At 51.9% G+C, this 25,036-nt stretch overlaps 1 protein-coding gene across 1 annotated transcript in view; it reads right to left on the bottom strand.

The window, feature by feature from the left end:
- The window catches only part of LOC144724792 (homeobox protein engrailed-1a-like), a 49,165-nt gene extending 28,919 nt beyond the window's left edge, over window positions 1-20,246 (bottom strand). Inside the window, exons 1-3 of the mRNA XM_078604180.1 lie at window positions 20,195-20,246; window positions 19,851-20,032; window positions 19,196-19,451 (exon numbers count right to left, since the gene is read on the bottom strand). Coding sequence (XP_078460306.1) covers window positions 19,196-19,451; window positions 19,851-20,032; window positions 20,195-20,246 — 490 coding nt within the window. The remainder of the gene's footprint in view (window positions 1-19,195; window positions 19,452-19,850; window positions 20,033-20,194) is intronic.
- Window positions 20,247-25,036: the final 4,790 nt, after the last annotated feature.

Here is a 25,036-nt window from a genome sequence, read left to right as displayed (position 1 = left end):
TGTTGTATTCAGTACTGTGTATGTATATATAGGGTCAGCTGTACTGTTGTTCGGCTGGTATTGAGTTCACGACTTTCTTAATGCAATCCCGTATAGCGTTCGTAAATTGTTCGGGTTTTTTTGTAATTTAAAATGTATTTGTATTATTCCGTAGGCCTAGTGTTCGTGAAACCGAAACCATTTGCCCCTTTCCATAGACGTCTACGACGAAGAGGAATCGTGGTAGTCGTTACGACGTGTGTATGTTGAACTTCTTTCGCGCCGTACGTAGCCAACCGTGCTAGCATTGAATACCATTCAATGGTCGTCGTTAAAAAAAAATAACATCGGTTGATATCGCATGAGCGAGAGCGAGAGAGAGGAGAGATTTTGACAAAATAAACATCGGTAGTGGAGTGAGACCAGGAGAAGCTCTGTCGCCGGGAATATTCACAGCAACGTTGGAAAATACATTTTACAACAAAAACAATTTGATAATTGGAGCAGCAATAAGGCCATTCGCATAAATGGAGAAACACGAATCGTCTCCTGCTTTTGTGGCGACACAGCCATGAACTCACACTGTAGTTGGCCGATAACGCCTTCAATATAGGGGAGAACGCGAAGCTTGGGCAATTGTTTTGGTGCTGCTGCTGCTGCCTTCACAATCGTCTGTGGTTCCTCCTGTTAGCGCCTCTGAGTCGTCCTCTCTGTCTCTCTCTCTGAGTCGTCCTCTCTCTCTGTCTCTGAGTCGTCCTCTCTGTCAGTTTTTGAGTCGTCCTCTCTCTCTCTCAGAGACGTCCTCTCTCTCTCTCTGAGTCGTCCTCTCTCTCTCTGAGTCGTCCTCTCTCTCTCAGAGACGTCCTCTCTCTCTCTCTCTGAGTCGTCCTCTCTGTCAGTTTTTGAGTCGTCCTCTGTCTCTCAGAGACGTCCTCTCCCTCTGTCTCTGAGTCGTCCTCTCTGTCAGTTTTTGAGTCGTCCTCTCTCTCTCAGAGTCGTCCTCTCTCTCTCTGAGTCGTCCTCTCTCTCTCTGAGTCGTCCTCTCTCTCTCAGAGACGTCCTCTCTCTCTCTCTGAGTCGTCCTCTCTGTCTCTCTCTCTCAGAGACGTCCTCTCTCTCTCTCTGAGTCGTCCTCTCTCTCTCTCTGAGTCGTCCTCTCTCTCTCTGAGTCGTCCTCTCTGTCTCTCTCTCTCTGAGTCGTCCTCTCTCTCTCTGAGTCGTCCTCTCTCTCTCTCTGAGTCGTCCTCTCTGTCTCTCTCTCTCAGAGACGTCCTCTCTCTCTCTCTGAGTCGTCCTCTCTCTCTCTCTGAGTCGTCCTCTCTCTCTCTGAGTCGTCCTCTCTGTCTCTATCTCTCTGAGTCGTCCTCTCTGTCAGTTTCTGAGTCGTCCTCTCTCTCTCTCTCTCTCTCTCTCTCTCTCTCAGAGTCGTCCCCTCTCTTTGTCTCTGAGTCATCCTCTCTCTCTGAGTCGTAATCTCTCTCTGAGTCGTCCTCTCTCTCTCTCTCTGAGTCGTCCTCTCTCTCTCTGAGTCGTCCTCTCTGTCTCTCTCTCTCTGAGTCGTCCTCTATCTCTCTCTGAGTCGTCCTCTCTCTCTCTCTGAGTCGTCCTCTCTGTCTCTCTCTCTCAGAGACGTCCTCTCTCTCTCTGAGTCGTCCTCTCTCTCTCTGAGTCGTCCTCTCTCTATCTCTGTGAGTCGTCCTCTCTCTCTCAGAGTCGTCCTCTCTCTCTCAGAGACGTCCTCTCTCTCTCTCTGAGTCGTCCTCTCTCTCTCTCTGAGTCGTCCTCTCTCTCTCTGAGTCGTCCTCTCTCTATCTCTGTGAGTCGTCCTCTCTGTCAGTTTCTGAGTCGTCCTCTCTCTCTCTCTGAGTCGTCCTCTCTCTCTCTCAGAGTCGTCCTCTCTCTCTCTCAGAGTCGTCCTCTCTCTCTGAGTCGTCCTCTCTCTCTGAGTCGTTCTCTCTCTCTCTCTGAGTCATCCCCTCTCTTTGTCTCTGAGTCGTCCTCTCTCTCTGAGTCGTAATCTCTCTCTCTGAGTCGTCCTCTCGCTCTCTGAGTCGTCTTCTCTCTCTGAGTCGTCCTCTCGCTCTCTGAGTCGTCCTCTGTCTCTGATTCGTCCTCTCTCTCTGTCTTTGAGTCGTCCCCCTGTCTATGTGTCTCAAAGTCGTCCCAACGTTTGGGCTACACATCAGAGCGTGCATACCGAGGAGCAGACATTGGCGATGAATGTGGATCGAGACGGAACTTGAATGGAGAGGCGGTTGAGCGCAAATGTGGAGTTCTTTTAGCCAGAAACCAAAACGACATTGAACGTGATCCTAAAAAAACGACACGCGAAGTGCGCCGCTGCAGAGGAGGGAAATAATTGGCGTGTAATCAGCCACCGTGGCACACGAATCGCTCACGCGGACTTTGCGGCTAACGCCAAATGGAACGTGCGCAGGGAGGCAATGGAGATGTTGACGTCTTGGAATTCTGACACTGAGCGTGGGGATGAACGAGTGGGGATTGGCGGACAGCAGAACGCAAGTTGGGGACATCCCGGATCCAGACCCCGACGACGCCTGCTGCTGTATATGTGGAGCTCGCGGTGTCTCCGTCTCTATGTCTCTCCCCCCGTGGTCGCGTGGATTTTTCTCCCGGTCCTGCGATTTTTTTCCCCCCTCCACAGTTAGATATTAAATCTTGACTGAAAGATTTCGTGACTGCAGGAATTAATATTCGTTGGGTCTTTCGGGAAAGTCACGTAGATAGGTTCAAAGAAAATAAGAAACAAAAAACTACGACGTTTCGATCGCAACACAGCCGCTTGTGTTGCGATCGAAACGTCGTCTATATTGTTTAGATTACTTTGGCTGCTATAAATGTCCACGTCGTATGCCACTTCGTTGAGCTATCATTTGTGGTCGGGTTGCTTTTAAAAAAACATAAGCTAATAGCTCAGTGGGTTTTACCTGATAATATACAAAACAAATTGATTAGTTTTACTTGTGTATGTTTAAGTGATTTTCTTGGTTCTTTCGGTAAAGTCACGTAGAAGGGAAATAATAAAATAATGAATATAAAACATAATAAAATAAAATTCTCACGACGTTTCGGCCACAACGCAAGCAGCCGTCCTCAGGTGAAGAACAGGTCTTGCGTTGTGGCCGAAACGTCGTGAGAATTGTATTTTATTATGTTTTATTTTTATTATTGTATTATTTCCCTTCTACGTGACTTTACCGAAAGAACCAAGAAGATGATTTGTTTACCTTTCCTACCCAGTGCTCTCCCGTCGTGTTTTCGAACTGTTTGTTTGTTGTAACGTTCTGAAATTGCCCCTACTCTGCACACACGTATTAAAAAGGGCTTCATAGCTCATCGGATTCCTCCAGTATCAATAAATATCTCTGATTCTGTCTGCTGAAAAGAGTAAGCGGGACGGGGGGGGCGTGGGTGGGGGGTGGGGGCTTGGGCAGGACACGTGGCGCTCAGAAGGTGGTGGTAGGAGGGTGTGGCACGGATCGTCGGTGGATCGAGACAGGTGACGGGAGAGGAGGAATCGCGCCCGAGAGGGCGACCCCAACGAAGGGAGACGGAGCGGCGGAATCACTGCACGCTCCCCGCTGGACTGTCGCGTCGCGTGGTCGTGAGATTCTCGGCGACGGCCTTAATCCATCCAGCAGCACATCGACCATGACTGGTTATGATGACGACGATTATGAAAGGCCCTAACTCGTCCCAACGTGTCCGCTCGTAAATCCAGGGTGGTTTTATTTCGGTGCTAAACTCGGACACAGCGAGGATTATATACTTCTTATTGTGATGATTACAAAGGGCACAGTGGCACAGGTTATATTTACTACAAATACAATGAGTAAACTAGTTATTAGTATTGTTGTTAGCATTGCTTTGTCGGGGGGGGGGGGGGCGCAGTGGGTAGCACAGTGCTGCCTTTAAACCGCCGGGCAATCCTCTTCTGAGTTCTGTTCAGAATCAGAATCTTTGTTGAGGCTGTAGGAGGAATCCGATGAGCTATAAACGCTCTTTTTTTCACAGATGTAACAGCATGGGCGGATCAGAAAGTTACAACAGCAAACAATAAAAAATAAAACTAACGATAGGAGTGCAAAGTAGAGAGAAAATAATAAGCGAGTCACTAAATATATATGTAAAAAAACATCTATATATAATAGATTAATGATATGAGTCGTATTTATTATCAAGCTTGGACATTCGCAGCCCACGCGGCTAACGTCATCGTCCACACCCCCATCGCGACACCAACCCGCACTGAGCAGCGGTGCGGTGGGGTGGTGAAGTATGGTCAACACAACCCCCGTGACCGTGCCACGTGGTGTGGACCGGGGTGGGGGCCTTCATCCAGCATTTGGGGCCTCTAAGCCTGGGCCGTGGGGTCGCCGTGGAAGACCCCGTCAACTTGAGCCAGGGGCTGCGTGCGCGAGCGAGATTTTGAATGAATGGGTTGCCCGTGGTGCATCGTATTTTCCGGAATATAAGACGCACCTTTCCTCCACCCACCCCTCCCCCTGTATGTTAACGCAAACGTATCGGGTGCGTCGTATGATCGGGTAGTTTGTGTGTCGTCTATATGTGTATCGGTGTGTGTGTGTGTGTGGCTCAGTGGTTAGCGTGCTGTGCTTTAAACCCAGCAGACCCGAGTTTGATTCCCACTCTCGGCCAACGCCGGTGGTGACGATTATCTGCACAGGCTCTGGGCATCCCCTAGGTCGACTCAGCCTCAAATTAGTACCTGGCGCTGTGTGTAAAAAAAACATCGCCACTGGGGAGACAAAGACGGCCGAGCGTGATTCTGGCCACCCTCGTGTGCCGTGTTTTGGCCCTTCATAGGTGAAGCTCGCTCACAGCACTTGCCCTGGCAGCATGTTGCAGGATATGCGGGGGCATTATTTGCCTTGTGTGTGTTCAACCAAAGTTGCGTGACGTATTAACACCGCGTCTTATTTTCCGGGCGACTTATAATTCGGAATATATGCGGTTTGCGTTGGTAATTGTAGTATTCAGTTTCTTGGTTCTTTCGGTAAAGTCACGTTGAAGGGAAATAATAAAATAATAATAATAAAACATTATAAAATAAAAATTCTCACGACGTTTCGGCCACAACACAAGCAGTCTTTCCGACAGCTCTGTTTCTTCACCTGAGGACGGCTGCTTGTGTTGTGGCCGAAATGTCGTGAGAATTTTTTTTTTATTATGTTTTATTTTTATTATTTTATTATTTCCCTTCTACGTTACTTTACCGAAAGAACCAAGAAGATGAATCCCTGCAGTCACGAAAGCTTTAAATCGAAATTGTAGTATTAGCAATTATAATAGCATCGCGTTAAGAGTTGCAGCCTTGAAAACCACATAACCACGGGTTACCGATAGCTGACGAGCGACTTCACCGACTGAGTAAACCTCCAAAGGCACAAGGAGGCGAAAATGCAACAGACGGCACGGAGCAATGGATGGCTTGCAGTGTCCAGACACACGTTCAAACATCTGTATCTTTGTTACTCCACTGCTGGATGGAGACGAAGATCTCACCCCCCCCCCCCCCCACATTGGCCATGGAGATTGTTTGACCATACTTCACCACGGCGGTCAGTGCGCGTTCTGTGGAAGGGGTTGAGGAGTATGGGCCAGTGAGCAGCACGGATACCACTCGCGACTCACGCGTGCGTGGTGATGCTGCCGCTGCGTTGTGTTGGCAGCAGCGGTGCCCACACTTAACGACAACGACAACAACAACAACAAGTCAACACGTTTGCCAGTACCACCACTGCCCTTTAGAGGAACACACAAAATAACCGAGTCGACGTTTCGGGCAACGGTCCTTCATGAGCAGAGAGAGAGAGAGAGAAAGGGATTGCGACATTGCCCCGAGTGTTGTGCGGATAGGGCCGAATGTGATCCTCATTCCTCTTTAGGGAAGCGCTGTGGTGGACGATTCTGTGAGTTTTCAAAAGTCGCCAACGATACTAATCCAGGATACGAATCGAACCCAGGTTGCCGAGGTTCACAGCACAGCGCGCTAACCACTTGCGCCACCGCTCGCGCACTGTGCGTGACACATGACAGCTCAAAAAAATATCTCCGTGGGCAATTTTGAGTGAACACAGAAACGCGCGCATTGAAAACTGCACGCAACTACTTACACACGCACGCACGCACCCAAATATGCATGCCTACGTACGAACACACGTGTCAAAATAACATTGGGCATAAGTGCATAATATTGTATTATATGTGAAAACGTGTGTTTAATATATATGTGCTGATAAGATATTTATATATATGCTGATATTAAATTTTGAGTGTTAACACACGCATCAAAAACTGCGCTCAACTACGTACACACGCACGCACACATATGCATGCCTACGTACGAACACACGTGTCAAAATAACATTGGGCATACCATTGTCTGAAATGTGAAAACGTGTCTTTTTTAATATATATACTGATATGCCACAACCCTTCACCAAACTGCGTCTATATGCATATGCAAGCATTGCGCAGATTCTGCGATGAGAATTATATATTAAGTGTTTCTATGTTATTTTACGTTTCGCTACTGTCTGCAATGTTGTAGATGCACGTGTTGTGGAGATGCGGTGAGTGTGGATATCCTGCAGCGTGTGCACGCACTTCGCTACGAACCCGAGCCGAGTTTGATTCCCGCTCACGACCAATAGCAGCGGCGATTATTTAAACCGGTCCTCGGCTTTCCCTAGGTCGACTCAGCCTTAAATGAGTACCTTGGGTGGCGTGAGAACGTTGAGCACTGGGGAGACAAAGGCGGCCGGGCGTGGTTCCTGTCAACCCACCCCCCCTCTCTCCCCCCGTGCGCCCTTGCTGGCCTTCGTAGGTGCTAAGTGCACTTGCCCCCGACTAGTTGAGGCTATGGGGGGTGGGGGGATCTTTGTCTTTGTATGGGTCGCAGAGCGTTTGACGCGTGAGCCGAGCGATGGGCGGTGGACTGTGTACGGTGCGAAAGAAGTTCAACATAAAATGAATAGAAACCCGCTCTGGGACTTGCCAACAGGGCCTATAGGTCGACTGCCTGAGCCTTGAATGGATGCCCGGTGCGGTGTGTAAAGCCTCGGCACCCGGGGGATACAAAGACGGCTGGGCGCCACAACACCCGCCTCGCGCGCGCCGTGAAGACCTTAATAGGTGCTCGCTAACCAGCACTTGCCCCGACAGTCTCTGTTAAGGCTATACGGGAGAACTTTGTCTTTGTATGTATGTGTGTACGTGTGAATGTGTGTGTGGAGCGGTAGTGTAGTGGGTTAGCGCGCTGCGCTACGCACCCGGTGACCCGAGTTCGATTCCCGCTCACGGACAAGACCGGTGACGATTATCTAATGCGGTCTGGGCCTCTTCTAGGTCGACTCAGCCTCAAATGAGTGCCTGGTGCGGTGTGTAAAACACATCGCCACTGGGGAGACAAAGGCGGTCGGGCGTGGTACTGGCCACCCCACCCCCTCGCGTGCCGTACCGGCCTTCATAGGTGCTCGCTAACCGGCACTTGCCCCAACAGTCTGCGTTAAGACTATACGGGGGATCTTTGTATGTTGTGTGTACACACGTGACAAAGCGCACGCCGGTCAATGACACACGAGGCTGTTGTGTATGTCGAGACCTCTTACGAGGGCTTCCAAATGAAACAAAATATTTGGTGAAGCGGAGGTAGTACATAAGGCACAAATATCAACAACAACAACATATACTCAACACACGCGGCGTTGAAATGTGACGTATATACTATTCGACGTTTCGGGCGATGGCCCTTCCTCACAGCAGATATTACAACCACAACAACAACCAAAACAATTGCAACTTCCGTGCCAATGACATGTCCAAACCGTCGCTTTGCATTGCGAACGCACTGGGGCCTATTCAAGCGCACCCGTCTATTCAACAATGCGAGGAATACGCGCTCGAATGCAGCGCCGCCGAGCCGCGCTTGCACACACACAAAGTCCTCCACGCTCGTCGTGTGTGCTGTCGAGACTGGCTGCGAACCTCGATCCAATTAAAGCCAAAACGTGGGTCTGTTCGAAGATCACACCTCGAACGTCGAAAGCCCGTTCCCCGAGTGTTTGCTCGCCATCGACACGAACAAAAACACGAACAAAAAACGCTCCCAACGATTGCTGGGGACGTTCGCGAAATCGCCCAGAGGAGTCCGTGCGGCCGATGGTGCCGTGGAACTAACAAATTTACTCGCCAGAGACAATCGTAGGAAGGTGTTTCGTTTCGCACGCCTCGTTGTTGACGATAATTTGGCGCGTTGTTAATCGGTATGGTTTGTTAGGCATGAGTATGCCGTCAATTGGAATGCTGTGCCCCGTTTGACAATGACTGTGACATTCTTAAATTTCCGTAATCTATAAAAAAAAAATTAACAACTAAAAAAAAACCCACGTGCTTGTGTAAATGACTTATTGTTATGAAACCATTCAGCATTTTATTTTAGTTCACTGCCATAAATTGAATATTTCAGAAATATTCCATGAGCAGTACACAACGGTGGATGATAAGGTTCGGTTTCGTCTTCATCAGAGCTCATCAGCAGGCCAGGGTTATTGACTCGGGCAGTTTTGTGGGAGCGAGAGAAGAGCCCATCAACAGTTGTACTCGTCAATATAAATATACATGTGGTAACGCTAGGACTTCGCCTACACAACAAATATATATATATAATCTATATTATCATTTGTGGCCAGGTCGCTTCTAAAAAATAAGAGCTAAAAAGCTCACTGGGCCTTAGCTGGTAAAATAAAATAAAAAAGCAAACCGCGAATATTAAAATAGTTTTTATATAGCTAAATAGCAATATTAATGCTGTAATTGTTATTACACTCGTGCACACGTTTCATTTATGTATTTATTACAACGTTAGTACGCACATCACAATGGGGTCGTTGCATCCGTGATGACTGCAACGCCAAGAAGCAAACCGCGAATATTGAATATTGTTCGCGCACCGCACGTCACGTGCCGTAACACGTGACGTGCGCGCGCGCGCATCTGATTGGCTGCTGGGGGTGGGGAGTGGGAATACCCCGGGAGTGACATCGCGTCTGGTCACGTGCTCAGACGTTGAGAGGACGTCGATCGGACGTCGAAAAAAGACGTTGAGAGGACGTCGGAAAAAGACGTCGGGAGGACGTTAATGGAGGCACGAGAGCGCCCGTTGTGTGTCCGCACCTCTTACTTTGGCTCCCGAATAAAACAAAAAAAATGTACTTGGTGATGCCCGCTTGATGTATGCTGCGGCGATGGGCAGTGATGCATTAAGCGCAAATATCGACAACATATCCTGTAAAGGTGACCTAGATACTATTCGACGTTTCGGGCGATGGCCCTTCTTCACAGCAGATATCAACAACAACAACAACAAAAACACGCGCAACTTCTAAGCCAATATAATGTCCCATCCCGTCGCTTGACATTGCAAACACGGGGCCTAACGGGGATTGCGAACGAAAGGGAAGAGATCGGATTTTTGTAATTGCATTTTGCAGCCTTACGCGGTGCACAGAAAGACAAAGATCCCCCCCCCCCGTATAGCCTCAACAGACTGTTGGGGCAAGTGCAGATAAGCGTGCACCTATGAAGGCCGGGACGGTACCACGAGAAGGGGGTGGGTGGCCAGCACCACGCCTCCACACCGCACCAGGTACTCATTTGAGGCTGAGTCGACCTAGGGGAGGAGGCCCAGGACCGGTTCAGATAATCGTCACCGGTGTTGGACGTAAGCGGGAATCGAACTCGGGTGGCCGGGTTCGTTGCACGATCGCGAATCACACACTCACACTCACTCAAACACTCACTCACTCACACACACACTCACTCACACTCATTCACACACTCACTCACACACTCACTCACACACTCACTCACTCACACACTCATTCACACACTCACTCACTCACACACTCACTCACACACTCACTCACACACTCACTCACTCACACACTCACTCACACACTCACTCACACACACACTCACACACTCACTCACACACTCACTCACACACTCACTCACTCACACACTCATTCACACACTCACTCACACACACACTCACTCACACACTCACTCACTCACACGCGCGCACGTAAACCGAGGTTCATTTGTTAAATTGGCAGCATCTCTTTGGCTGGCTCCAGCTCTGCTGATGAGACTGAGCGTCCAAAACCGGTCCATGATCTGCCTGCTCATACGCTGCTGTGGGGAGACATCGGCGGGCAGGAGGCTAGGATATGCTGATGGCCATGCAATGCAATTGTATATATACATATTTTTTTTCTATTGCGGAACAAACTTCTGTCAATGTTTTGTTCAACTATCTATTTATATAAATATCATTACGTATTGTGCGTGTCCACGTGTGTCAGAATTTGATAAATGCATTGGCACTTCATGGCTTAATCTTGCCGGGTGGTGGCGGGCCGATGACAATAATTGTTTTGGGCATAAAACTACCACGTGGCCTAACCCCCCAAAAAACACGCGGATTATCATTGCATGTATGTGTATATTGTGTTCGCGTGTACGCCTGCGGAATTGTACAATCCTACACGCTCACGTACGACGATGTTGTGTATATTATGCTTACGGAAAGTACGACCGCCTATGCTTGTGTCCTGTGCGTGTGTGTGTATATATATATACGTACATCTGTGTACATCGCATGCGTACGCAATTAGACCATGTTTATTGAATATATTTGCATAACACGAGTAGTGCATATTATCACGGCTATACATTGTAGATTTCTGTAGCCCCATCTCCGATGAACACAGCTTGCTACGTGCGGTGCGAAAGAAGTTCAACGTACACAACGCCTACATTACACATTATTGCCATTCTACCCACGGCAAGTATACGCTATCGTACATGCTCATAGCGTGTGTATGTAGAGCTTCATTCGCACCGTACGTAGTCAAGCGTGCTCATCGGAGGCGCCGTATAACACCGTGCAATTATGACTGAACTTGCACGCGCACGATACTGCCACTTACAAACAACCACATCTTCATTGCACGTCTTTGCAAAACACCTACACACCGAAGCATTGACCGCCCGTCTTATAGCGGCCACACACAAACAACTGTCCACCAATATATATAGACCCACGGGCACTCTAAATTACCGTAGAGTATTGTGTACAATCACGTTAATTCGTAAGCGGAACTCTGTGCTATACCGAAATTTTAATATCTACATTTTAAAACGTCCCATCAGCCTATTGTTTTTTTTATCGAGCAAGCATTTTTATCCTGGCCTAACGACTTGGGGAAAGAGCTCTTTATTGTCGGTATTGTTGTTGTTGTTATTGTTGTTGCATACGAGAGCGAGATAGACACGGAGAGGGGCGAGAGAGGGGGGACGAGGGGGAGAGATTGACACGTGGGAGGCCCAGGTGTTTTGATTATAGAGGCGAGTGAATAATTGATCAGGAGTGGTTCTCTCCACATCACCACCACCACCACCACCGATTGTGGACGCCCAGCAGCCGTCGTGGTTCTTCTTAAGGGTCGCCCGGAGACGGCGGTCTCCCTGCCTTTTGTTGTTTTCCTTGCGGTGGTGGCTCAAATGAGTTGCCAGCCGGTGGCCGTTACGAAGCCGCTGCAAAGATTCACGGCTTCGACGAATCCAGCCACGCGCATCTGATCGTGCGTAGACGCCAGAGAACGCACGAGCCCATTCGACATGCCCGCGTGGTCAATGATTTAGACTGCTTTTTACGTGGCCCTATGTGGCCATCGGTCTATTGGCCTTCCAGACCAATGTTATCAGGCATGGTTTGCTTGAAGGCGAGCTATGTAAGTCTGCGCCGCATGCGGTACATTCTGGCGATCATCATCGTGAGCAACAGCATCGCCAGAGCCTGCTGCTGCTGTTATTGACAACAGCACTTCGCATGCAGCAATGTCGTACACAACAAAGACAAAGATCCCCCGTATAGCCTCTAACAGACTGTTGGGACAAGTGCTGTTTGCGAGCATCTACGCAGGCCGGCACTGCACACGAGGGGGTGGGTTGCCAGCACCACGCCCGGCCGCCTTTGTCTCCCTCGCTGCGATGTTTACACACCGCACGAGGTACTCGTTTGAGGCTAAGTCGACCAAGGACCGCTTCAGATAATCGTCACTGGGTTGTCGGTGAGCGGGAGTCGAACTCGGGTCGCCGGGTTCGTAGCGCCGACCGCTGCTACGCTACCGCACCCCCCACCGTACACGCAACACAACTAACCAGTGGGGGGGGGGGGGGGTCGGGTGGTGATGAACGGAACGGGCTCGCGGAATCTGTGCAAGATACAACAACAACAAAAGAAAACCCCCCGCAAAGTTTGCCATCGTTGCAGAGGGAAATATAATAAACAACAAATTTTACAACTTAAAACAAAAACAACAACAACACCTAATCGATATTCGCGTTCAATCGATAGGGCGCGAGGTTTATGCGTTTGCGAGCGAGGGAGTCGCGTCGGCCGAAGTTTCCTCACCCCCCCCCCCCCACCGGGTCCCAGTTAGGGGGCCATCCGTGTAGTAGGTACGCAAAAATCTGTCAAAACTTGACCCCTCCATCCGCTCCCTGTACGCTCCCCCCCCCCATGCGTACGTAGGCTTGACCCCCCCCCTCCACCTCGAATCCTATAGAACGGCCGATATTTAATCCACGCAAAAACGATCAAGGATTAATAATATTCACGTGTTTACGCAAACAGATAGTCCACCGCCGGACTATCTAACTCATCTGAAGACCAATGTAGACAAATTATTATCGAGGCTTCACCCCCGTTTCCTATGCGTACATTGTCAGTAGAGACCCCCCCCATACGCAAGCTACGCATTTGAGTTACCCTCCCCCTCCTCTCCCCCCTCCATGCGTACGTACTCAGGCGAAGGAACTCCGAGGTCTCGACGTGAGTGGACAATAACGTTTGCCATTACGTCCACAAACCAAATATGATAGTTACGATGATAATGCCGACGAATTGCGATTCCACGAACCCTTTGTCAAGCTGCTGCCGGTAGCGAGGTGTTAACGCCCTCGCCTGGTATGCAGGAGGTTCGTGGGTTCGATCCACGACCGCGTACGCCTGCTGCTGTATATTTGGAGTCTGCGTGCGTGTCTCTCTCTCCCCCCCCCCCCCCGTGGTCGCGTGGATTTTTCTCGGGGTCCTCCAATATTTTGACTCCCACATTTAGAAACACGCACCCAAGCGTATTTTGCCTGCTCTGAAATGCCCACGCGATGATAAGCCACTTCGTTCGGCTGTCATTCGTGGTGAAGTCGCTTCTGAATTAGAGCTATGTAGCTAAGTGGCGGGCCTTAGCTGGTGAAATAAAAACAAATAGATATTTCGATTTAAAGCTTTCGTGACTGCAGGGATTCATCTTCTTGGTTATTTCGGTAAAGTCACGTAGAAGGGAAGTAATAAAATAATAAAAATAAAACATAATAAAATCATTCTCACGACGTTTCGGCTACAACGCAAGCAGCCGTCTTCTACGTGACTTTACCGAAGGAACCAAGAAAACAAATATATAGTTTAGTGTATAAGGCCTCCCTATCTAACGCAGTGTCGTTGATCGCGGTCGTTTGGCCATACTTTACCACGCCGGTCCATGTGCTGATTGGTGGTGGCAAACAATAAACGTTTAGGAACCGAGACGTGGTTACAGAACATCACTCGCCTACCGATCGATGTTCAGCCTTGGCCGGCTAAGATTATGTTTTTTGTTTAATCAGTCGCCACGCGAACTACCGTGCCCACCGCTCCAACCGAGGTTCATAAGTTAAATGGTATATATATATGCATTGTGTTTGTATAAAAGATGCCTATACGTGCCATGCTGCCCATGCAATTCACTCGCCTGGCTATTCTAATATCATGCCAGAAAGTGCAATGGTTAATATTTGATGATGGCACAAACATTAATTTCACAGACAAGACTCGCCCCCCCCTCTACCTCCCCCCCTCCCCAGCTCCATAGCCCCCGCTCCCCACACTCCCCGATTTATATTTCATACGTTTGCATAATTATTTAGACCCTGATTATTAAACTAAAGGCATACAACCGAGAAATAATATTTATTAAAAAAAACACTCTTACTCGGGGAACAATGTAAGTATTACATATCCCCCCCCCCCCTTATTAACCGCTTGTGTATAATGAACGCGGCGTTGATTTCATAGGCAAACGTTGATTTATATTGCTGCTGTTGTAAGGTTAAATAACGCCGCGTGTTCTGAGCTTGCACGGTACGATGGTAAGGGGAGGGGGGGTGCAAGTGCTCGCGCGCGTGCGGGGAGCGGTGGCGCAGCGGTTAGCGCGTTGCTTGGAAGACACCCGGCGAACCGAGTTCGATTCGCGCTCACAGCCACCAACGCCAGTGGCGATTATCTGAACCGGTCCCGATCCTTCCCCCTAGGTCTACTCAGCCTCAAATGAGTCTTGCGGCGATGTCTAAGGCATCGCATCGCCACGAGGGCGATACAGAAAGCCGGGCGTGGTGCTGACCGCCACACTCCCCTCGTGTACCGTACCGGCCTTCATTGGGTGCCCAAAAGTCTGTGAAGGCTCTACTGGGGATCTTCGTCTTTGTGTCAACTTATGCGTGTCCGTTTCGCTGTCCACGTGCTATAAACACATTCACGGTGCGACTTGTAAATGCGACCAAAGGCCAGTTGGCCGAAACGTCGAGGTACTCAATTTCATCTGGCGAATTGCCCGATGATGCTGGATGCAATTGTAAATGTTGTGGTTTCAAGCTTCAACACACCGGTGGGCTAAAGCAGTGAACTATTTGTCTTTTGTCAACGTGACACTTTTTTACTGATTGGCCGTGTCGGGTGGTGGAGGGTTACGACACATTTATAAATAACGCGGTCTAAACCCAAAAACGTTGATTATGAGTAATATTGGTCGCGAAAGCCTACGTGTTAAACAGTAAATATTTATTTTTTATTTTTTCGTATGTCGTGTGTCTTAAAATAATTTCGCCCGTCGTGGTATCGTGTGTACGTACACGTATGTACGTGTGTGTGTGTGTGTGTATTGAGCGAGCGGTGGCGCAGTGGTTGTGCGGGCGCGCAACGATGGGTTCGATTCCAGCCCGCAGATGATCACGCCTGTTGGGCCATCTCTCACAAACCGCGCACCAACTCGCCGTGACCCCCCGTGGCGAAGTATGGCCAAACGACTCCCCACGAGCGAGCGACGCGGTTGTAAATGATCGCTGTTGAATTATCACTCGTAGCACAATCGGCCACGTACAGTGCGGAAGAAGTTCGACACGCGTGGTTTGTCGTACGCACACCGAAATAGGCACTCGCTAGCAGGACATTTACCCCCAACGCACACACACGCACGCGCGCGCAACATATAATCTACGGTGCACGTGGAAAAGGCACGCGTGTGTGTCCGTACGTGTGTCCGCAGTGGATACTCTCATGCATACACACGTTGTTGTTCTTACACACACACACGAATATAAACACGTACAACACGTAAACAAAACTAAGACAAAGATCCCCCGTATAGACATAACAGGCTGGAGGGGCAAGTGCTGATCGCGAGTAGCACCTAACGAAGGCCCGGGACTGCACCCGAGTGCCTTAGGGGTGGCCAGCATCACTCCTGGCCGCCTTTGTCTCCCCAGTGACGGTGTTTACGCACTCCGCCAGCTTACTCATTTTACGCTGAGTGGATCTGGACACACAACGTGCACGCAAGCACTGCACGTTGCACAAATCACCCCCCCCTCTCGTGTAGACTTTGTCGCACTGTTGTCTATAAGCGCAGTGAGTGAGCGGATTTTGAGGCCATTCGGGCAGCGGTGTGACGAGAACCACGCCTTGGCCGCCTTGTCTTCCCAAATGCTGATGTTTGCAACGCCGCACCGGGGAACTACTTTAAGGCTGAGTCGACCTAGGGAAGCTTCTTCTAAGTTGGTTCTGATGTCACTTGTCACCGATGATAGCCGTGAATAATAAACTCGGCTTGCCCGGGTCGTAGCGCAACGCGCTAACCACTGCGCCACCGCTCACCCAAACAAGTTCAAAAAAATAAACACGCGCACATCAAACAAACAAAGATCCCCCGTATAGCCTGCACGGACTTTTGGGGCAAGTGCTGTCTGCGAGCAGCACCCATGAAGGGCCAACACGGCGCACGCGCACATACACACGTACACACACACACACACACGTACATACACACATACATACACAATAACACACTCAACAACACGCGAATGCACAGGCCAATTCATACGCACCCACCCACGCGTGCAAACACACGGAGATACAAACACAACATACACAAAAGACAAAGATCCCCCGTGTAGCCTGTAACAGACTGTTGGGGCAAGTGCTGTTAGCGAGCACCTATAAAGGCCGGCACGGCACGCGAGGGGGTGGGTGTCCAACACCACACCCGGCCGCCTTTGTCTCACTCGTGGCAATGTTTACACATCGCACCGGGTACTCATTTGAGGCTGAGTCGACCTAGGGGAGGCCCAGGACCCGTTTCGATAATCGTCACCACCGGTGTTTGCCGTGAGAAGGAATCGCAAACCAGGGTCGCCGGGTTCGTAGCGCAGCGTAGCGCTAACCGCTACACCACCGCTCCCCACACAACAACACTAACACACACAAACACACCAACAGACATACGTACACACAAACACACTCGCGCAAGCACGCACACTTTCAATCATACGCAACATTTCTGGAGTCACGTACCAAACCATACACACATGCATAGGGTACACGCACACAACCACACAGACACACTCACAATAACTTAGACAAAGATCCCCCGTACACCCTTAACAGTCTGCTAGGGGCAAGTGCTGTTTGCGAACACCTATGAAGACCGGCACGGCACACGAGGGGGTGGGTGGCCAACACCACGCCCGGCCGCCTTTGTCTCCCCAGTGGCGGTGTTGGCCGTGAGCGGAAATTGAACTCGTGTCGCCGGGCGCGGTAGTGCAGCGCGCTAATCACTGTGCCACCGCTCCCCAAGCACGCTAACACTTACATGAAACGCACATGCACACTCATACGTACAGACTCACACAAAACATACATGCATGCATGCAGAACCACACTCACACGCACATACAAATGTGCACAGACACACGGAAACACGACGCCGTCCACGCAAACGCATTACAGACACAAAAACTTGACCCCACAAACACAGACACCAATAAACATATGCCTAACACACATATATACATACACACAAATTCACACAAACGCATGCACACACAAAACACAACACACACCAATACACAGACAAAACCCATCACACCAACACACACACACAAAGGCAAAGATCCCCGTATAGCCTTAACAGACTGTTGGGGCAAGTGCTGCTAGCGAGCACCTATGAAGGCCGGCACGGCACACGAGGGGGTGGGTGGCCAGCACCACACACCAATACACATACAGTACATACAAACACACATTCACTCTGATACACGAATACATTCGTGAAACATAATTACATTCGAAAACACAGGAGCGCACACACAGACACAGTATCATCATCATCATACACACATTCAAATACAAACACGCACCAACATCATCAACACGCACGTTCACACACTCGCAAATACACACACGTAGACACAAGTGTACATGTTTTTTAAACGCGCACACACGTGCACAAAGACAACACACACAAAACGCACCAACACACACACAAACACGCATGCGTACACACACAGACACACACACAGATCAAATACAAATATCCCCCATTTCGCCTGAACATACTTGTGGGGCAATTGCTGTTTAGCGAGCACACAACACGCACATGCACAAAGACAAACACACGCAAAACAAACTAACACAAACACACACACACGTCAACATACACACACGCATTCAAACACACGTTCGCACAAACCGTACACACAAACACCAACACACGCAAACGTGCATTCAAACACACACACACACATCGGGAAAGAACACGCTAACACACAGATAACACACGGGCGCTAATTCAAAAACACGTTCTCACACGCATTAAAAAAAACTGCAAACATCACACAATAACAACAACAACGGCCATTCGACACTAAGTGGCGGAGATGTCACCACGGCCCTTGTGCCAGGCTACGTGCACGTTGAGGCCACACAATGAACACACGCACAAACACACACCAACACACTTTCGCACAAACACACACCAACACACTTTCACACAAACACGCACCAACATTCTCACACGCAAACACAAGTTCGTGCACGTGGAGATGAACACCCCACCGATGAACTTTCACACGCGAACCCTAACATACAAACACATTTTCACGGACACACACACACATGGACAAAACAAAGATATCCCCGTATAGTCTGAACATACTTTTGGGACAAGTGCTGTTAGCGAGCACCTATAAAGGCCGGCACTGCACACGAAGTGGATGTGAGTGGCCAGCACCACGCCCGACCGCCTTTGTCTCCCCTGTGGCGATGTTTACACAACGCCCTCGGTACTTAGTCGAGGCTGAATCGACCTAGGGGAAGCCCAGGACCGAGCCAGGTTCGTAGCCCACGGCGCTAACCACGAAACCACTGCTCCGAGCCCACGGACACACAAGCACACACGAAACAAACACTTGCGCGAACACACACACACACGTTCACACTCACGTTCACACACGCACAGTCGCACACACACATTGAAACACGTACACACACACATGCGTTCACGCAAACGCACAAATACACACGCAAACACACTTTCACGCGTGTACAGACACACGCGCACGCGTTCACGCACGCACACCCATTGAAACTCACGTTAACACACACAAACACACGTGCACACACACACACACGTCCACACACACTAACACACGTTCACACGTCGATACATACAAACACACGTCCAAACACACACACACATGCACACACATTGAAACACACTTTCACACACACGTTCGCACACACACAAACAAAGATCCCCCCTATAGCCTTAGCAGACTTTAGGAGCAAGTGCTGTTAGCGAGCACCTATGAAGACCGGCACGGCACACGAGGTAGGGGGGGGGGGTCACACACATTGAAACACAAGTTCACATTAACACACACACACACGCATGACGAGACGACACACACACACACACGCGCGCGTGGGTACTGAACCCCCCCGGCTCGCTGTCCTTACCGGACGAGGGGCGATCCGAGTAGCGGGTACAATAAACCCACGCAGGCCACGCCATCGCTTGCTGCTGCTGCTGCTGCAAAGCCAGATCAACTCCGGGACTGCCTGATGCTCCTGCTGCTGCTGCTGCTGCTGCTCCTGCTGCCCCCAGCCCGCCCGCGTTGGGAAGGGTCCCCATTTCCAGCGCGCTCTCCGCTGTCGCTCCTCCGTCCGTCTTGGCTCCGGGCTTGGCTCGAGACTTGGCCAAGCCTCCCAGCCCCTTGCGGTGCAAGCGGCCGCTACAGGGATTCGTTTGTCCGTCCAAGCTGAAAGCGCCGCCGCCACCACCGCCGCCACCACCACCGCCTCCTTGCCCGAGCTCGCGGATGATGATTGCGTTTCTTCCTCGACTGCCTCCTCCTCCTCCACCACCACCACCTCCACCACCACTTCCACCACCACCGACGCTAAGAACGTCGTCGTCCTCATCCTCGTCATCGCCGTCGCCGTCATCGCCGTCGTGAGCGCGTTCGTCCGCGTGGTCGCCATTGCGCCGAGTCCTCTCGGGAGAGCGACTGCTGGACGAAGCGCTGTCTCCTCCTCCTGCTCCACCACCACCACCTCCACCACCTCCACCACCGCCACCACCTCCGAGGTTCGCCTCGCCCCGCCTGCTCACCGACAGCGGCCTCGGCGGCAGGAGCAGCGCGCGGCCGCCGCCGCCTCCGAGCTCTTTGCGCCGCCCAAAGTCCGGCCTCAGGATGTTTTCGATGAAGAAGTTGGTGAGCCGGCTTGGGGGGGGCACGGCATGAGGGGGGCCGGCTGCTGCTGCTGCTGCTGCGGCTGCTGCTGCTGCTGCGACTACGGCGACAGCAGGAGGAGCAATCGGCTGATGGGCGGCAGCGGCGGCGATCTCCAAGGGTGGCGAAGCAGGCGGTGGTGGTGGCGGCGGCGGCGGTAGTGGTGGTGGTGGTGGCGAAGATGATGACGAGGAGGAGGAGGATGAAGAGGAGCTTGAGACACGGGAGTCGGGGTCCCGGGTGCGATTGTCTTCCGCGCTCACGCCGTTATCCATGGGGGTCGCTCCTCTAGTAGCTGCGCGCCAGGCGGGAGTCAGGAGGAGCAGGACTCCCTCCTCCTCCTCCACCGGCCCCCGCCTCCTCCACCCCTCCACCTCCCCCCGCGCTACAGCCTTCCCCTGTCGCCACTGGTTACACTTTGTATCCCTCCTCTCTCTCTCGCTCTCTCCGTGCGATCCCTCGCCTCGGTCCGCGTCTCTTCCCCCGCTGTTGTCTGCCCGCGCCCTGCCCGATCTCCCCGCTTGCTCGCCCGCTCGCTCTCTCGCTCTCTCGCCCGCCTCACCGACGACCCACAACAATCAGCGGCAGGAGCAGACGCAAATCAGCAGCGGCCACCACCAACACCGCAACAGCAGCAGCAGCAGATGTTGATGCTGCAACGTGAGGATGGCAGAGAGACGCGGCGACTTGCCACGGGTGCCGCCGTCGCCGCCGCGGCGGAGATGGCAGCTTGTGCCGATGTGGGGTTCCGTTCTTGGTGCTGATGCTGCTGCTGTTGCTGCTGTTGCTGCTGCTGCTGATGATGTTGCTGCTAATGCTGCTGTTGCTGCCGCTATGGCGGCGATAGCGGTGGCAGCAGCAGCGGCGGCGTCGTCGCTGGGAGAGAAAGACGCGGCAGCGGAGGGGTGAAGGAGAGAGAGAGAATTCTTCTCGATGGGATGGCTCTGCCCCAACCGCGATGCGCGATTACGGGGAGGAGGAGGAGGAGGAGGCGGAGGAGGAGGAGGAGGAAGAGGAGGCGAATCTCATCGTCGTGGCGCGTAAGCCCGCGGCGCGCGTTCCAGTTCAGGCAGTTCGCCGCAAATTCATTCCACGCGTCTCGGGCGTTCACTCACGAGCAGCGGGGACAGCGGGAACAGCACCCCCACCGACTCGCGGGGCCCCCACCCCGCCGCGAGGCGAAGCCGACCCGGCACGCCAGTCACCACGACCCAAATCGTGCACTTTTACTCGGCCGAAATGAATGCCCTGCCCACCACCACCACCAACACCACCACCCCCAAGATGCAAACTGTTGTTACGACTACGACCACTTTAGCGCATCGATAACCGCCAGGGTTGCTGCTGCTGCTGCTGCCAGACTACCGTTATTCGCTACGTTACAATTCTTGTTATAATAATAATAATTGTTATTCAAAAAAAAATATTCTTTGCTTTTGCTCGCTGTGATAATGAACGAGAGCGGTGGGACTGCACGCTCGAGAGAGAGAGAGAAACAGACAGAGAGAGAGAGAGAGACAGAGGCGAGCAGAGAAGAGAGAGCGCGCAGAGAATTGGAGACGGCGGTTGGGTGGTGGTCGTGATGATGGTGGTGGTGATGGTGGCTGCCTGGCCAGGGTTAAAGCTGATAGCCTCCCCCCTCCACCCCCCGTGTGTGTGTGTGTGCGTCTCTCTCTCTCGCTCGCTCGCTCCCTCTCCGTCCGCGAGCCGCGTGACGCACTGATGTGCGATCAATTCCCTGAGAGGCGAGCTCTTATTGCTGCTCCATGATACAAAGCACGTGACACCTCGCGCAACGCGCGCGCGCGACCAATGGCGAGCGCGATCGGCGACCCGACCGCGTAATGATGCCCTCGTGTATGCACGCACGTGTATATATATATGTACACAAAGACAAAGAACACCCGTGTAGGCTTTTATCAGACCTTTTGGGGGGAGGTGGGCAAGTGTTGTTAGCGAGCACCTATGAAGGCCGGAACGACACGCGAGTGGGGGGGGGGGGGGGTGAGCGGGTGGTTGGACAGCACCGCGCCCGGCCGCCTTTGTCTCCACAGTGGCGATGTTCACACCGCCGCAGCAGGTACTCGTTTGAGGCTGAGTCGACCTAGGGGAGGCTCGGGTAACCCGGTTCAGACGATCGTCACTGTTGTGAGCGGGAATCGAACTCGGCGCGTCGGGTTTCGTAGCGCGGCGCGCTAACCGCTGCACCGCCGCTCCCCATATGTACGCACACACAGGCACGCGTGTCTGCGTACGTGCGTGGTATGTGTACGAGCTTGTTTGCGCATTGAACGTGTGCTCGCGCGCGCGCGTGTGCGCGCGTCTTGTGTCGGGGAGTGGTGGCGCAGTGGTTGGCGCACTGCGATTGCAATCATCCCGACCAAAACCTGACTTCGATTGCCGGCCGGCGGACATCACGGGTGCGGTGGCAAGCGGTATCTGATTATGTTTATTGTTGGTTGTGGGAGGGGGTTGGCATTCCCCTAGATTGGCTCAGCCTCAAATTAGTCGTACATGGTGTGGTACGTGCGTGCTTGTGTGTGGGGGGGGGAGCGGTGGTGGAGCGGTTAGCGCGTTGTGCTACGAACCCGGCAACCCGAGTTTGATTCCCGCTCACGGCCGACACCAGTGACGATTATCTGAACCGGTCCTGGGCCTCCCCTATGTCGACTCAGCCTAAAATGAGTACCTGGTGCGATGTGTAAACATCGCCACTGGGGAGACAAAGGCGGCCGGGTGTGGTGTTGGCCACCCACCCCCTCGTGTGCCGTGTCGGCCTTCATAGGTGCTCGCTAACAGCACTTGCCCCTACAGCCTGTTAAGGCTACACGTCGGATCGTAGCCTTTGTCTTTGTGTGGGGGTGCGCATCATCAGAAATGAAGGAGGCATTAGTGGCTGGGCGTGGTGCTGGCCACCCGACCCTGCTCGTACGCCGTGGTCGGCCTGAGTAGATGCTCGCGAACAGCACTTGCCCCAACAGTCTGTTAAGCCTATACGGGGGATCTTAGTCTTTGTTTGTTATTAATAGGGAGCGGTGGTGTAGCGGTTAAGCGCGCAACGCTATCTACGAATCCGGCGACCCAAGTTTCCCATTCCCGCTCACGGCCAACACCAGCGACGATTATTATCTGAACCGGTCATGGGCCTCCCCTAGATCGACTCAGCCTCAAATAAGCATCTGGTTCGGTGTGAAAATATCGCCACTGGGGGAGACAAAGGCGGCCGGGCGTGGTGAATGCCACCGCTCCCCCTCGTATATCGTTCCGACCGTTACAGACGCTCACTAACAGCCCTTGCCCCAAAAGTTTGTCAAGAACACACGGGGGGGGGGGGGGGGGGAGGTTCTTCGCATGTAATGCTGCATCGCCTAAAGACAGCGGCGTAGAACGGAACGTGAAAATCCGCCATCGGAACGGTTCGTGCGCGCGTGCGTGTGTGCATGCGCGCGCGCGGCATGTGACAATTGTATACTTGTACACTGTACAATTTAAGCCCTGGCTTTCGTAAACAAAAAAATAAAAACCCAAATGGTACAATTGCATTATACTCACAGCATGCACGTTGGCTAGCCGCGCGCGCGCGCACGCACGCGTTGGTTCGTTGGAAAGCACGCGGGGGGGTTGTGGACACGCGGTTACATTGAGGCATCTGCGTAGGCATGACAAGCGGGGGGGGGGGGGGGGTCTGGTCAGTTCTGCGAAACGTGAAGGGTCACCGCCAACACGTGCGTGCCACGCTGGTGACGTTCCACTTACCTCGCCGCGTTATCGATGCCCACTTCTTTAGTCGTCGGCCACACCGATTGTTTTTTTGGTTTTTTAGCCGCGCGTTTGTTTTTGTGTTAGTGTGTTTGTGCGTTTGTGCGTTTGTTTGTTTGTGCGTTTGTGTGTTTGTGTGTTTGTGCGTTTGTGTGTTTGTTCGTTTGTGTGTTTGTGCGTTTGTGTGTTTGTGCGTTTGTGTGTTTGTGCGTTTGTGTGTTTGTGCGTTTGTGCGTTTGTGCGTTTGTGCGTTTGTGCGTTTGTGTGTTTGTGTGTTTGTGTGTGCATACAGGCGCTCGCTCACAACACTTGCCGCCACAGTCTGTTAAGGATATACCGCGGTGGGGTGGGGGGGTATATTTGTGTGTACATATATATCTATAATTGGGGCAGGGGTGGTGGTAGTGCCGTTGTAAGCGCACTACGCTAAGAAACGCATGCTCGATTCTCGCTCACGGCCAACACCAGTGGCGACGACTATCTGAACCGGTCCTGGGCCTCCCCTATGTCGACTCAGCCTCAAATAAGTACCCGGTGCGGTGTGTAAAAACACCGCCACTGGGGAGACAAAGGCGGCAAGGCGTGGTTCTGGCCTCACCATCGCCTCGCTCGCCGTTCCGCACTTGCCCCGAAAGTCTGTGCAGGCTATACGGGGGATCTTTGTGTATAGCGGACAATTACTCAACACGGATGTGATTTCGTCCTTGATTAGATTTAGAAGAAACGAATTCTGGCACTTTCAGTATCGCATTCTCAATTGCGGCGGCCACTATGCATACATCGACGTACGTGCGCACACATTAAACACGCTTTGTGCGTACGTACGCACACGCCCGTGCATGTAGCATATTTTAGTATATGAGGAGCGGTGATGTGGTGGTTATAGCGCACCGCGCTACTAAACCGACGTCGGGAATTCCGTTCCCGCTCACGGCCAACATCGGTGGCAAATATTTTAACCGGTTCTGGTTCTCCCCTGGGTCGGCTCAGCCGTGAATGAATAACTTCTAGCATCAGACGACCATGCGTGGTTGCTGGTCACGGAGCCTCTCGTGTGCCGCTCCGGACTTGGTAGGTGCAGCTCGCTAACAGCACTTGCCCCAACAGCCTGTGCAGGCTATACGGGTGATCTTTGTCTTTGTTGCGTGGTGTCTGCCACCCACTCCCTCGTGTGCAGTGCCGGCCTTCATAGGTGCTCGCTAACAGCACTTGCCCCAACAGCCCGTGTAGGTTATACGGGGGATCTTTGTATCATATTATCGTATATATATATTTAAATACAGTTAATGAATGGCATTCCTACAAA

This window comes from Lampetra planeri, chromosome 21 (genome assembly GCF_965212315.1).
Source record: "Lampetra planeri chromosome 21, kcLamPlan1.2.h2, whole genome shotgun sequence".
NCBI classification, from domain to species: domain Eukaryota; kingdom Metazoa; phylum Chordata; class Hyperoartia; order Petromyzontiformes; family Petromyzontidae; genus Lampetra; species Lampetra planeri.
Note: the sequence above shows the minus strand (reverse complement) of the source record. Positions and strands in the feature narration are given on the sequence as shown.